Here is a 14,719-nt window from a genome sequence, read left to right as displayed (position 1 = left end):
TAAGCAAGTCCTACGTCTTTCCACCTCAGAAACTAAATCTGGCTAACAGGAGAGTTTACATCCTTTGTTTGTCGTCACTGGTCCAGATTTAGTGAGCGATTACCCTCACTGTGTTTGCTTCTGCACAGAGATAAAACAAGTCAAAGTGCACAGTCATTGCACAAATCCCCAAAACGGCCTCAAGGGAGAAGCTTTGCATGCGTACAGTAAGTCACGAGCGCAGGCAGCCATAAGAATGACAGTCAGACGCTTTTTTCTTCCTTCTTGGCCTACTTACTGACGATGTGCCACAGGGAATAGGGGCTGCACACGGGCTGCTCGAGCAGAACGGTGCAGGCGGAGGCGTAAAGGGGCTGCGGATGCCGCTGCCTATGAGGGCACGCGTTCATCCGCCGAGTCAGAACGCTCCGGAGCGGAGACACTTCGGCGGAAGAGGAGGTGGCGTATGAGGGAACCCGGCGACCGGTGGTCGGGGAGCGGGACAGGTCGCCCAGGCTGTGGCAGCGCTCGGGCGCCGGGCCGACCTGCGCGCGAGGGCGTCTGGGCAGGGTGGCGCTGGGGCTGGCATCCTCCGCTGGCGTTAAAGTGTGAGAAAAGAGGAAGAGGAAGTAAAGAGGAGAGAGAGCCTCACTGGACTGGACACAGGTAGCTCGGAGTGGTGCGCTATGACAGAAACAAACCTACACTTCCAGAGTCCAGCACCGCCTACCGCTGGGAAATAACAGATGGGGAGAATCGAGTCACAGTTAAACCGACAAGTTCAGTTAGATACAGTCTGAACGATTCACTTCAAGCGGGGAGAGTTGACCTGATCCAACCACTAAAAGCTGTGGAAAACAAGCAAATCTTGAGTTTCCAATTACAGATATTTCAAAGTTTATTCTAGAAAATTCTTTAGGTCTTTTTAGCAAATTTTAGACATTTCAACCTGAGATTAATTTCAAAATTTCAGAATTTTTGACGAAAATACACAGCTCCTTTCATTTTTTTAATCTACAATGGCGTTAATATGCCGTCGTGCAGCTCCTTCAATTTGAACAGCAGACACAGCGTTCAAACTGCAATTTGATCAGAAAATAAATACTTATGCATCGTTTTGTGGGGCTTCTAATGTCTGATAGAATGAGAAACAAACAGCTAACTGGTTAAAACTTGGACACAGTTGTGTGTTTAAAGATTACAGAGAAAATAAAGGTGCATAAATAATTAAAAATGGAAATGGCAAATGTCTAAATGCTTTTTAAAAGCTTTGACCTTTAACTGTACTGAGAATCTGTGAGCTCAAAAGAGGAAAATGGGAGCAATTCATTTAACCTCCACTAATTCTGATAACACTAATTCACCCAGAATTAGTGAGAGTAATTGTATGTTTATGTATTTACTTGAGTCTGTGTGGAGTAGAGAAAATAGATAACCTATATGTTTTTAAATCGTAGCTATTTATTGTTGCATAACCACTCTGTAAAAAGAGGAAACTAAATCATTATAAACCCAAATGCCAATGATCAGAGTGCATAAAATGGCACTGTAATGCTAAAAGGAAAGCTCAAAAGTCAATAACAATCTAACAAATGAAGTAGAGACCTTTAGAAATGCAAGAACAATAAAATTCAATTTTTCAAAGGTAAGATTTTGTAATAAAAATCAAATGATTGCAGGTCCTGGTAACAGTTGGAACCAGACTTCAACAGAATTTAACTGGTTTTAAGACAGACATGCTTCATCAAGTAAACATTTTCAGGTTTACTTTCTGCTTGCTAAATGCCAGAATAATAAAATAAATTTTTTCATCACTGTCTTTAAAACAGTTTAAAACAGACATATCATATTTTTCCTCAGCATTTGGCGGAACTGCCTTTTTGAGTTGAGTTTTGGGTAGAACTTATTCACAAACAAAGGATTTTATTTACCGTAACTTAAAAATTTATTTTTAGCCTAATTACAGCTCTTGGTATGTTTGTCTTCAGCAATGTTTCTTTTAGAGTGTAAACTCGAGGTAATAATTATTTTAAAATCGATTAATCACGACTAATCGTTTCAGTCCTAGTTGAGTTGCATGTTTTGCACAAAAACATGTTCAACTCCGGGACACAGAACATTTTGTTACTACATGAGCAAAATATTTGCTGAACATTAGCATGATGTTTATACTTGCAAATAATTATTTGAGCAGAGGAATGTTTGCGGCTCCTTCAGGCATTTGGAAGTTTTCCGATGACGCCACACAAGAAAATGGTGAAATTGAGGTCTTCGCTTAAGTAAATCAGGTAGAACACTGGCTTTAATTGCATAAATATTTTACATTTAAGAAACAATGTCATCTTCATAGTCTTACCTCTGTAGATAGCAGGAAGAGGCAGTGAGGACAGACCCTGACTTTGCATCTGCTGCTGCTGCTGGAGTCTTCTCTTCGCCTCCAGAACCGGGTTCTCAAACTGGGTTCTTCTATTTATATGACTAGAACAATAAAAGAAAGGAAAGGACATAATTCATATTTCACTGCGTCTCTCGGGGGGTAAATCAGGGTTTCACCAAATCAAAATTAAGGCTTTTGAGAACTTATTGATTATGAACAAAATGTAAGACTTTTACCGCACCAAATGTATAATATAAATTTTATATTCATATGTAGCAAGGTAACATGAACTTTGTCCAATTTGGTTTATTTACTCTCCAAAGTCATTTTGTTTCATCAAAGTATTATTTTCTCCTAACATTTATTGGGACGCAGTATTAAATATACTTTTCATATATTTCATAGGGACACATGTAATTGTTTTGTATATATTTTTAACTATTATAACTACTGTTTTTACAACTATTATCTGTTGTTATGTTAAAACATTTTACGTTAAAACGTTCTAACATACACTTCTAAAAATATATATTAATTGTTGTTTATGTTACAAATGAGATTAGTTATGTAGATTAATGATTAAATTCATGTTAAATACCACTATGCGATCACAGGCCAAAAAAAAAAAAAAAAAAAAGACTTTTTAAGGCCTTATTTTTGAATCCATAAATTTAAGACTTAAAGTTTTTATTTTATACGCATGAATATAATATTTTTTAAAATCAAAATCAAATCAAATTTTATTTGTATAGCACATTTCAGCAAGGCATTTCAAAGTGCTTTACATCATAAACACAAAAACACAAAGTCATGCAACATATAAAAGACAATACATTGTTACATATTACATTTCAAATAAAACTCAAAACAGGTGTGTTTTTAGTTGCGATTTAAAGGAAGTCAGGGTTTCTGCTGTTTTACAGTTGTCTGGAAGTTTGTTCCAAATTTTTGGTGCATAGATGCTGAAAGCTGCTTCTCCTCTCTTGGTTCTGGGGATGCAGAGCAGTCCAGAACCAGAAGAATCTGGAAGGTTGATACAACAACAGCAGATCTTTGATGTATTATGGTGCTAAACCGTTCAGTGATTTATAAACTAACAACAGTATTTTAAAGTCTATTCTTTGAGCTACAGGGAGCACAGACACACTGTGATAAACCATAAGCTGTTTATTGCTATAATGATTAGCTAAATGGCTGGTAGTCATTTTGTAAGAGTTGTAGAATAGTTTTGCAGATTTAAAAACCAAACAATTGATTCTTTTATCAGTAAACAATTCATCAAATTACTTGATAATACTCAAGAAAACCTGCACATCTCCTTTAAATTTCATTTAAATCGTTGACTACAAGTGGTGTAATTTGCCAGCATGAGGTAATTAGTCATCATTAAATATTTCCCTGACTTTATGAGACTTCATTGTGTGCCAACACACACACAGGCACAATTCATCTCTCTATTTAACTATTAATGAACGCCCCATTATCAAAGTACTAATTATGTAACAGTTTACAATGCTTTGAGTTAAAGAAGCGTGCAGTGTCTTTTAGATTACGACAAAACAAAACAATAATGACACCTGTACAGGGAGATACAGCGAAATAAAAACCCAGGTTTTATTCTTGTGATTTTCCAAAAATATCAAAGCTGCAAAGAATGGAGCCCCATAACAGCGAGGAGAGACCACTGCAGCAGTTAGTCTGAGACACACAAGTGCAAATTCTTGCTACTGAGTAAATCTATTAATAAAATAAGCACCAAGACCGTAACACACAGGCTAATAGAAAAACCAAGGCACAGACTGGCTAATAAACTTCCTGCAAAGCCTGCAGGAGCATAAAATGGAGAATTTCCTACTGTGAACTACTCATAATAAACATGATTAATACTGCACCAACAAGCTACGCAGAAAAATCAAAGGCAATATTAAAGATCCACTAAACTTACTCGACGTAGTAGCTGCCGTAAATGGGGTCATCGATTTTCTCCCAGCCGTAAGGAAGCTCTGGGGAGAAAAGACACAACACAGAGAAAACAATAATGAAGGTTTTTGTTCATTCTATTATCGCATATGAGCATATTGACTGTACTTAGAGAAATAATGCATCGTTTTTATAAAGAGACATCGGATTTGAAGCTGGACTGGTTGATACATTTTAACAAATTCTAAATATACAAAATCCTTTTAAAAAATATCTGATAAAAATACAAATTTAATGCTTTTTAAGACCATTATGAATGAAATTTAAGACCTTGTGAGAAATGTACAAAATAAAATGTCATTTGACAGTGCAAAACTTTTCTGCACAGATGAACATCATGCAGAACAGCAAGCTAGCAAGAATATGTTAGCAGCTAATTAGCGGTACCCTCAGCCACCAGCTAGCAAGGGTATAATTTAAATGTCTTCATTTCTTTTGTACATTTAAGGATTTAAAAAAAATGTAAGGATCTGCTGACACCCTGTCCTCCACCATAGATAAGGCTGATCCGTTTCTAATAAGTCATATTTTAAAATAGTTTCTTAAAAATACAAAATGTACACCAATTATTCATGGATTGGCACTGTGAAGATCAATAATAATAAAAATAGAGCCTCAACATGTTGCATTCATTGATTTAAAGAGGCCAGTGGCTCTTTTATGCTGTTCATCAAATGCATCTCTAAAGAGAAAACGCTCCTAATATTGATGGTGGCTGAATTTAAACCCATAAGTTATTTATGTCCTGCATCTCCTCTGGGTTGCAAATCTTGTGTTTTGATGAGGGAACTTTGAAAAGAGTCACAAGAGTTTCTTTTTGGACAGGCAGAAAACCTGAGGGTGTTAAATCCCCAAGGCATAAACTGGAGAATATTTACAACTTCTTCGGAAAAGTTAAACTCCAGGACAGAAAAACGGGTCGCAGCTATGAACTGTACATGAAAGCCGTTAGATTTCCTCTTCGCTTTGACAATTGCTGCTTTTAAGAGAGAAGATGATTAACATATGGACAAAAATCACCATCATCATGACATTTTTTTCAAACACTGGACTTTGAAAGCTACAAACCGGAACCCAATGTGCCCATCTATGGGAAAGCCATCTGTTATCCGTAGCATCTTTTTCCTGCATGTCTTCGTTATTTATACTTCACGCCTAGAATCTGATGACAGGAGACGTCTAAGACAAGTGACAACTCAAATGAATTTAGTTTCCATGACAGCAGCAGGCTCAGTGTAAATGCAGCCAAAGACAGGCGGATCACCACCGTTCCACAACGCTTCCTCCAAGCCTCAGCAATCAGAACGTGGAGAAAATGAGTTGCGAGTTGGAAACCCACATATTCAAAGGTGACCTGTAGGTCAAAACATGTTCATTACATTTTTTGCACAAATAATCCTTGAAGAGTTTTCAGTGTGCTTAGCTCAACCAACGTTGAACCTCTTGTCAGTTTACATCCAAATAAGCTGTTGAATAGCCAATGTTTTCACTCGCATGTGAATTTGAGTTACAACATTCAATTTGTCTTTGTGATCAATAAAGTTCTTTTTAATTTCAACTTAAAGAACCAGCTAGTCAAAAAACTGTCGGAGCTCAGCTTGGGTTGCTTGGTAACGGGCGGAATTCCGCTGGGGTTGCTAGGTAACGGGCGGAATTCCGCTGGGGTTGCTAGGTAACGGGCGGAATTCCGCTGGGGTTGCTAGGTAACGAGCTGGCAGAGCCTGCTGATTTGTCGTTTTATATTTCGGAAGTTTTTCAAACGGATCATTTTTACAAACACCAAAATACACCATCTTATTGACAATAATGGCTGTTTTTAGTATAATAGGTTCCTTTTAAGGTTTAATTTGTGATTCATCATGTAATCAGAAGACAAAAATTCAGGAGTTTTCGAAGTTTGGGAGACAACAAACTTGCTTTAAATGTCAAAAGTCAAAGGAAGAATTGAATAATAATAAAAAAAGGACATCATACAACTACATACAGACCCAATTATACAAATATTAACAATCCCTTCAAGATTGTTTTTTCAAAAACACCAAATAAACAAACGGGTCAATGGCAGTTTAGCTGAATTTTTAATGACCCTTAAAACATTAACCAAAAACAATTAGTGGTCGTATTTCAGGATCTTAAATTTTTTTATACACACAGTGAGAAAGATACAGTAACCAAGCACAACTCAGGTGATGTAAAAATAACACCAGTAAGTAGTGAATTAAAAACATCTGACCAAATCCGATAAGTAAGTTTGATCAAGATAATGAGAAAAAAAAATAAAATAAAATCAGAAAAACATCTTTTAACCACAAAGATTTTTCACTATTTTATTCACTAAATACTTATCTCCAGTTATTAGACATTAATAATTGTTTTTACACGCCCTGACGTACATGTGTGCATGTATACAGATTATGGAAGTCCTTCCATGCTATATCATTCACATGTGGGACACACGCGAGTGCAGCAGATCAAAGGGACGTCATGCAGCTCAGCGGCTTTCTAATGAAACGCTTATCCATCAAAATGTCCACAGGAAACAGCAGGGGGCCACAAACGACTCCAACTTCAGCAGCAGAGAGACACGACACGGCCTTTAAAGAGTCTGCGGTTTGTTACGACTTGATTTCTAATCTCACTTCCTTGATGTGTTTGTTTTAATAAGCTGCTAAATAATTGGGTACAATTTCGCAATGCTAAAAGGAAGAAGACAGAAAAGTGTTGGTAAATGCTTAAAGATGTTGATTAAAGTTCACAAGATTTGCAAAATTGTAGGAATTGGGTTAACAAGTAAAAAAATAATAAAAATAAACCTATGAATAGAATCAATAAATGAAGGAAAGTGTAAAAGCATCTGCAAAGGTTTTTGATCAAATATGGCTTGAATAAATTAATATTTACCAAGTTACCAAGTTAAAGATGGATTTCTGGAGCATAAATGTATTATTTCTTTAGTCAAACAAGTTAAAATATATGAAATATGAATGTATTTGAACGCATTAAGGAGTAACATATAAAAAAGAACAAATTAATCGCAGAAATTTTTCTGCAAAAATCACAAAATCTTAAGTATTTTTGGTCTATTTTCTAGTGCACACTTGAAATAAGTAACTTTTCAGCTTTTTAAGTGAATAAATCCTAAATATTAATGAAAAAGGATTATATTTTTGTCTGAAATTATGTTTAAAACCAAAATTTGAAGTAATTTTTAAGATGGTCCCTGTGGAACATTTCTTGTCTGGTTAAAATGTTCAACCTGCAGATATCTTCCTGCCACTAGGAGGCGTTGTACTGTCCCCTCCTCCTCTATCTTTCCTTCATATTTCCCCGTAATAAATGGACTCCGAGAGAGACCGTCTTTGAAGTTGAGCTGCACGCTCAAAGGTTTTTATTCTCCTTTTCCTAATTTGGACTGGAGTGTGACAAACCACACAGAGTCTGCAGGGTCTTTCTTCATTTCTTCCAGCTTTGAAAAGCAAAGACGCTGAACTGAAACATTTTCGCCGCCTGCAGACCTTTCCTTAGTCACATCTCGCTGGTTGGTGCACCTTTGAATTCAATTCATGCAGGAGAAGAACTTTACTCTGGTCGGATCAGAGGGAAATTATTCTTGCCAACAAAGGCAAAAATCTAGTCAGCTGAGCTCTGAAAACTGCAAAAAGACAAAATTTACCAAGTATTTTTGTCTATTTTCTAGTAGAAATATCTTAGTAGATGTAAAATAAGACAAAACTAACTTACAAGTAACTTCAGCAAGATAAAGGAGCTTGTTTTAAGTCAATAATTCCTCAATATAAATGTAAAACTACAAGTTCTGCTGGCAGATTATTTCACTCATACGTGAAAAATGTGAAAAAAATAAAAAAGATCCAAAACTCGAAAACTATTTTTACAATTGCGTATTAGGGTCAATGTAGACAGAATAAAAGGAATAATTTCCCACTCAAAACTCAGAAATTTTGGGTTGAATCTCAGAAATTTTCTGGCAAACTATTTTCTAGAAAACATAGCATATCAAAATTTGAAATTCAGAAATTTTCAAATTTTTTGCGGAAAATTTTTAATCTGAAATTAAAAATAACTTTTTTCTATCCAGTTTTCTTATCTTTGGCAGAAATTTATTACTTTAATTTTGCATGTATCAAAAAAATGTTCAGTTTTTTTTGGGCTCGATTGAAAAAAATTATTTAAATGAATAAGAACAGAATTTGGGTCACTTTCTCTCAGAACGTTTGCTATATTAAATCAAGTTTAATAAGGAATAAAAGTCGATTTCAGTAAAACCTTCTGGATAAACTTCTTTTTACCTTCTGTTAAATCGCAGCTATAAGAACACAAATATGTTAAATTTTGCTGTGTAAGAAAATTAGGTTGGTAACAATTTATCTGCATCTATGGACCAAATCTGTATCATTTCTTCAATTATACTATGGGGCCGCACAAAATCAGAAAAAAGGGCCACAATAGGGCCACGCACCGCACTTTGACGCCCATATTGTGAAAGAAATCTAGCAGTGGAACTAGTATTTTTTTATTAAAAAAGATAAATGTAGCAATGGGAATTTAATTTTAAGGCATTTTTATTTACACTTTTCATTTTTATATTTTCATTCCTGCTATTTCTTTTCTGCAGGTCCACTTATTTAAATGTTTTCATTAGAGTTTTATTTTCCAATAACAGAAGCCAGGATGGTGATAGTTGACTTAGATTGATGTAATTTTGTTTTTATGTCTTTGACTCCTTTGTTTGCATAAATTCCCACTAAATTTCGTCTTTCCTGTGGATTTTTAACATCTTCCTCATTTTTCCAGCTAATTGGTTTTAATATAAAGAGCCTGAAATAATTCAGCTGAACAAAAAACACCATAGAGCTAAAAATAATAACTGTGACGCATTTTATACAAGAAAATTAGTCTGATGATAATGAAAACTGCAGCTGTGCACATCTCACTGGATATATTAAGGGTATTATTTGCAGATACTACAGAAAGAAATAAATTTTGCCTAATTTGGGAATTAATCTGCTGCCATCCTCAAAATAATGAAAGCCTGGTGTTTGCAGAAAGATGTACAGTTTTATTTTACAATTATTCACGGGTAATTTCTGTTATAGAAGAGTTTAAAGGAAACTTACGAGGCAAAATTCACATTCCATATGTTTTTATGCTTCTATTTTCGTCTCTTCTGTTTCTAAAAACAGCCTAAGTTCTTAAAAAACTCTTTTGGTGTCTGGAAAATAAGCCGTTTCCAAAACCTGCCAATTGAGTTTTAATTGGCAGGCAATGCTCCGTTACCTAGCAACCGAGCAGAGCTCCGACATGTTTGGTCAGCTGGTTTTATCACTGTACAATGGCTGCTGGACAGGGGAAAAAAAAGGAAAACAAAGTGTTTTGTTGTTGATTTACTATCCAGAAACCACTTGTTGCAATTCTTGTTGGTTGGGCAGGAGGCTCCACTTCTGCTTTTCAAAGATGTACAGCTGTATAATTGTGCATCTGTTTGCAGCTGTTTTCATGCACGACTATAAACGTTGAGTAAATGTTGAACTGAACAGACTAAAATCTCATGATCTAAGATTGATTTTATGGAAAAATATAAAAAATATGTTTTGTTTAAGCCATAACTGGGTCAAATGTAAGGCTTTAGGATGAGCTACCACCACATGTAAGATGAAGACATCACTCTTAAGTGAATTATTGTAGGCTAAGACAATAATTACTTGTAGTTTAAGGAACTCGAGAACAAGTAAATGAGAAAATTCTTCATATTTTGAGAAGATAGCCTGTCGGTTATAATCAAAAGCAGAGTTAAGAGAGATGCTGAGTGCTTTGAGCGACGCTCTCCAGCCCTGTCAGATGTGATATTCTCTAAACCTAACTGAATTTGCTGATGGATGGAAACGACCCGGCAGAGAAAACCTCACCTGCCCCAATTTAACACCTTCGGGGCTGAGAATAAAGGGGTGGTTTAAAAAGCACCGAGCCCAAAACGCAGCAGCTCACTGACTGATTTATTCTGCCTTCATCTGGAAACCTGGGGATAAGAAATGTAGCAATGCATTAACAGAGAAGGACAAAGGGTGGAAACTTTAGCTTTGTTTCCAATAAATGGTCCTCTGTGTTCTGTTTTATGCTGGAATGTGTGAGGAATTCATCCTATTCTTTTGGTCTAACTAAAGATTTTCCATCTTTCCACATCTGGACAACAGAAAAGTCAATTAGTGGATCACTCAGTCACCATTAAAGGAGCAGAAATGTCAAGTATTACCAGATTTTAACTATTCATAATCTGGATTCTGACTTTATTTTCTCAGAATTTAGAATTTAAAGTATAATTCTGTCATCATATGTCAAAATCCAAAGAAATAACATTTTTAAATTATGTTAGTGTATGAAAATATTCACATAACTATTTCTTCCTCATTACAGGATTTGGAAAGTTACACTTTATTCACACTGTTTGGTAGATTTAAGTTCAAGACAAGATTTGCCTGCATAAATAATTAAAATTATTTGGATTCTGAGGGGGGGGAAAAAATCTACTTTAAAAAAGTCATAATTTTGAGAAAAGAAAAAAAATATCTGAAATTGAAGTGAGATACTGAGATTAAAGTTAGAATTTGGAATTTAGAATCAAAAGTGAACAAAAAGTCAGAATTCTGAGAAAAATATACAAATTCCAAAATTAAAGTCAGAATTTAGAATTTAAAGTCAAAATTCTGAGAAAAAAACTGTCAGAATTATGACAAATTCATAATTTTGAGCACAAAGTCAGAACTGTGATGTTAAAGTCACATTTTTAGGAGAAAATAAAAATTCTTAGAAAAAAAATTGGAATTTAAAGTTAAAATCTTCACCAAAAAAGTCAGGAGTTTGAAGAAAAATCTGAATTTGATTTGTTTATATTTTTTGTTTGGCCTTAGTATTTTTCCTAACATCTTTAGATATTTGTAAGAAAATATCTGGTTAATGAGAAAATAAATCACTGATCCAACAACAAAATCTGATGCTGATAAATTCATCAGAAATGTTTTGTGAACAAAAACCTTTTGGTTTTACGTCATTCAGTCAAACTCATAAACCAGCAAAATGTCAAGCAGCGTTTGTTACAAAGAAAAAAGGTAAATAAATCACACGGTATGACTCTAAAAAGTGTGCAAACAGCCAGTTCCCATGGAAATGGTGTCTTTCCGCACAGCCGAGGAGATGAAATGCGACCAAATTGTGGAAAAAGTCAAAGAAATTTTAAAGCTGTTGTGATTCTGTCGGATGTGACTTGTGGTCACAGCTTTGTTTTTCCTGCAAGGCATTCTGGGAAATCAGCGTCGCCGTCGTCACGGTGCTGGAACGTCTCGCAGGTTTCAGACTTGAAGCATGTCAGGTGGCAGATTAAGAACAAAAGAAGAAAAACAGTTTGTTTTTCTAAGCTTCCAGTTTATCTCGATGTTCCAGGCGCACAAAGAGATGCACTGAACTGTGTCACAGCTATGAAAATATCTTCACTTTTACACCTGTGGATAAATAGTTTTTATAAAAATCTGTCCAATAAATACACTTTTGCCTTGTTAATTTGATTTTTGTCTCTTTTAGGACTTTAAGTGATATATCACTAAAGTATAGTGATTATATATTGATCTAATGTATGGTAGTGATTAAAATCATAATATTTGAGTATTATTACGAAATTTATTGTCTGTATTGATTTAAACAATCTCAGTTATTTTTTGCAGCAGTGACATAAAATTTAGAGTTTCAACATCACAGATGGAAAAATATTCAACAATAATCAAGTTAGTCTTATGATAAATAAACTTTAAAGCATGGTGGTGGCAGTATGATGGGCTGTTTGGCTTTGAATTGCACAAAGCTTATTCAATAAGCCAGTTACACTGTAAAAACACAAAATCAAAAGTATTTTTGGTCTGATTTATAGTAAAATTACAATTTTCTTTTCAGCTTGTTTTAAGTCAATAATTTCTTAAAATTGAGATTAAAAGTACTTATTTTTTCACTTAAAAATTAAGGATTTACTGACTTAAAAGAAACTCTTTTATCTTGTTGAAAAGTTAATTTTGAGGTAGTTTTGTTTTATTTCAACAAGAAAACAACTGGACCAGAAACTAGACCAAGAATACTTGGTAAGATTTTGTGTTTTTGCAACAAAACTGGTGAAACGTCTAATTTATTTGTATATTTAAGGATCCTGGAGTCAAACGCTTCAAACATTACAATGAAAATCATTTACAAACATCACAAACAAAGACATAATGGTGTTCCGACTTACAAATATATACAGCTAATTTCACGCACGCACGCACGCACGCACACACACACACACACACACACACGCATTCCTGCTCCAATCTCCTGGCCCCAGGCATGCTCTGTTGGGGATGCTCTCAAAATACACGCATCAATCATGTCGCAGACAGCAACGCCCGCACCTCCCCTCTGCTCCGCTCCGAACCGACTGACGCAGGAGCCTCAAGGTGAAGGAGGGCGCAGCATCGCTACGTCTGTAATAACTCACCTGTAGGACTGCACACGCACGCTGTGTCCCTAAAAAACTTCCAGCGTTCCACGTAAAAGAGGAGAGACGACCGAGAAATTAATCAGAGTCGGCTGAGAAAAGTCTGAGTTGGTGGAAGAGGGGGAGATTTTCCTGGACGTATGAATCGCATGTCTATTAAAAATCAATCTGAGGGATGAATTTTCATTTTTAAGAAGCTACAGTCATGTTGAAAAACTAGGAAACACTGCAAAAGTGCAATTTTGCAACATTTCTAGACAGGGATTGTGGCTGAAATGATTAATTATGATTAATCAAAACTTCAAATGACCAACTGTTTACCAAAGGAATGATCTGTAATTGCATTTTAGGCAGTAAAATGTTTATCGAATTATAGGTGTATAACATGAAAAGTCTGCAGAATGAGTCAATTTTTATCCGATTAATCATCTAACTTATCAATGAAATAACCAAATACTATACTTGCAGCCCAAGATGCAAGTATTAAAGGTAAATAAACAAACTGCAATTCAGAGAAGAGACAGAAAAACGGGTTTAGCACAAGTTCTGCTGTTTCCCCAGGAGAGAACAAAGAAGAAGAAAGTGTGAGCCCAACGTTTGCCGGTGTGAGACGGTTAATAACTTCTCCCCTCACATGATCAGAATGTAATTACAAGCCGCTCTATATGCAGAGGCGCGATGTCTGCGGGGGATTGGTGGAGGCGAAAGACAAAGGAGCTCCGTAATACGATTAACATCCTTCAAACCTGAGCATCACCGGAGTTATAATCCCGCTCCCCGTCAGTGTTCATTCACGCCGCTGAACGCGCTAATCTTCCGCAGAAACGAGGATAAACAATCTGGCAGATTATTTATCAGCTGGAATACGACTTCCTGCAGTGGCTTGGAAAACTTCACCGTATTTATTTGTATTCTTAAGGGTTTAATCAAATCCTGATTTGATTAAAACAGAATAAAATTCAGTCTTTAATTCATAAAACTTTTAACTTTTTCTCAGCTGATTGAATCTCTTAAACTCAGCAAGCATGTGGCAACAGTGGGAATGAATGACTCAACTTTTAACCAGAAATAATTACATAAATTTAGAGAATCTAAAGATGCATGACCATCAGCTGTTGTTTTGTTCACTTTAATCGAACTCCAGTTTGTTTGTGTACAACAACGGAACAAACTAATTTTCTTTTTGTGTCTCATCAAGACCAAGAAGGATTTTAAAGGGCCGGTTGTTCCATAATATATTTAAAAGGTTATTAACAATCTGTTAAAACAATAATAAATAGCTGTGTTTGCATTCAGTAAGTACTTCTTAAAATGATTTTGAAATCATTGCTGATTTTGTGGTGCCAATTTAGAAATAAGTGCCAGAAGAAATGTGTAATATTTGAGCTTCTTTATGACTGTAAAAGTGATTTTGTGAGATTTTTTGAGAAAAAAAAATCTAAATTCCAAGATTAAAGTTGAATTTTGGAAAAAAAGGTCACAATTCTGACTTTATACTTTTTTAGTGGCCAGTCTAATTTACACAACTTCACTTTTTGTCTTTCGTAAAATTATGTTTTGTTTGTCTCAAGAACAATTTCAGACACTAGAAATGAAGTGTTAAATTTAAAGGATAAATACAAAAATCCAACAAAATGAGCATAAAATCCTACAGAATGAGCCTAATATACATCATAGAGAATATTTTCTATTGCAAGATTTTAATGTGCAATCATGTTACCATAAATAAAAATTAAAAGGCTTCATCTACATCAACCTTCATGTACAGAGGCCGCAAAAAATACTATAATGAGCCACCAAATGGCCCGCAGGCCACATATAGGTCACCCCTCCTTCAGATTGTGTAATAAAGC

At 35.3% G+C, this 14,719-nt stretch overlaps 1 protein-coding gene across 3 annotated transcripts in view; it reads right to left on the bottom strand.

Annotated features, from left to right (window-relative positions):
- magi2a (membrane associated guanylate kinase, WW and PDZ domain containing 2a) overlaps positions 1–14,719 on the bottom strand; it is a 191,598-nt gene that overhangs the window by 47,791 nt on the left and 129,088 nt on the right. For 2 of the 3 annotated variants that reach the window (XM_055020358.1, XM_055020359.1), the window contains exons 7-8: positions 4,302–4,359; positions 2,336–2,457 (exon numbers count right to left, since the gene is read on the bottom strand). In XM_055020358.1, coding sequence (XP_054876333.1) covers positions 2,336–2,457; positions 4,302–4,359 — 180 coding nt within the window. Of the gene's footprint in view, positions 1–277; positions 575–2,335; positions 2,458–4,301; positions 4,360–14,719 lie in introns of all 3 variants that reach the window. The other variant, XM_055020357.1, reaches the window with a different exon arrangement.

This window comes from Poeciliopsis prolifica, unplaced genomic scaffold (genome assembly GCF_027474105.1).
Source record: "Poeciliopsis prolifica strain line A6 unplaced genomic scaffold, Auburn_PproV2 SCAFFOLD067, whole genome shotgun sequence".
Taxonomy (NCBI): Eukaryota; Metazoa; Chordata; class Actinopteri; order Cyprinodontiformes; family Poeciliidae; genus Poeciliopsis; species Poeciliopsis prolifica.
The sequence above is the reverse complement of the archived record's forward strand: the minus strand, read 5'-3'. Positions and strand labels throughout refer to the sequence as shown.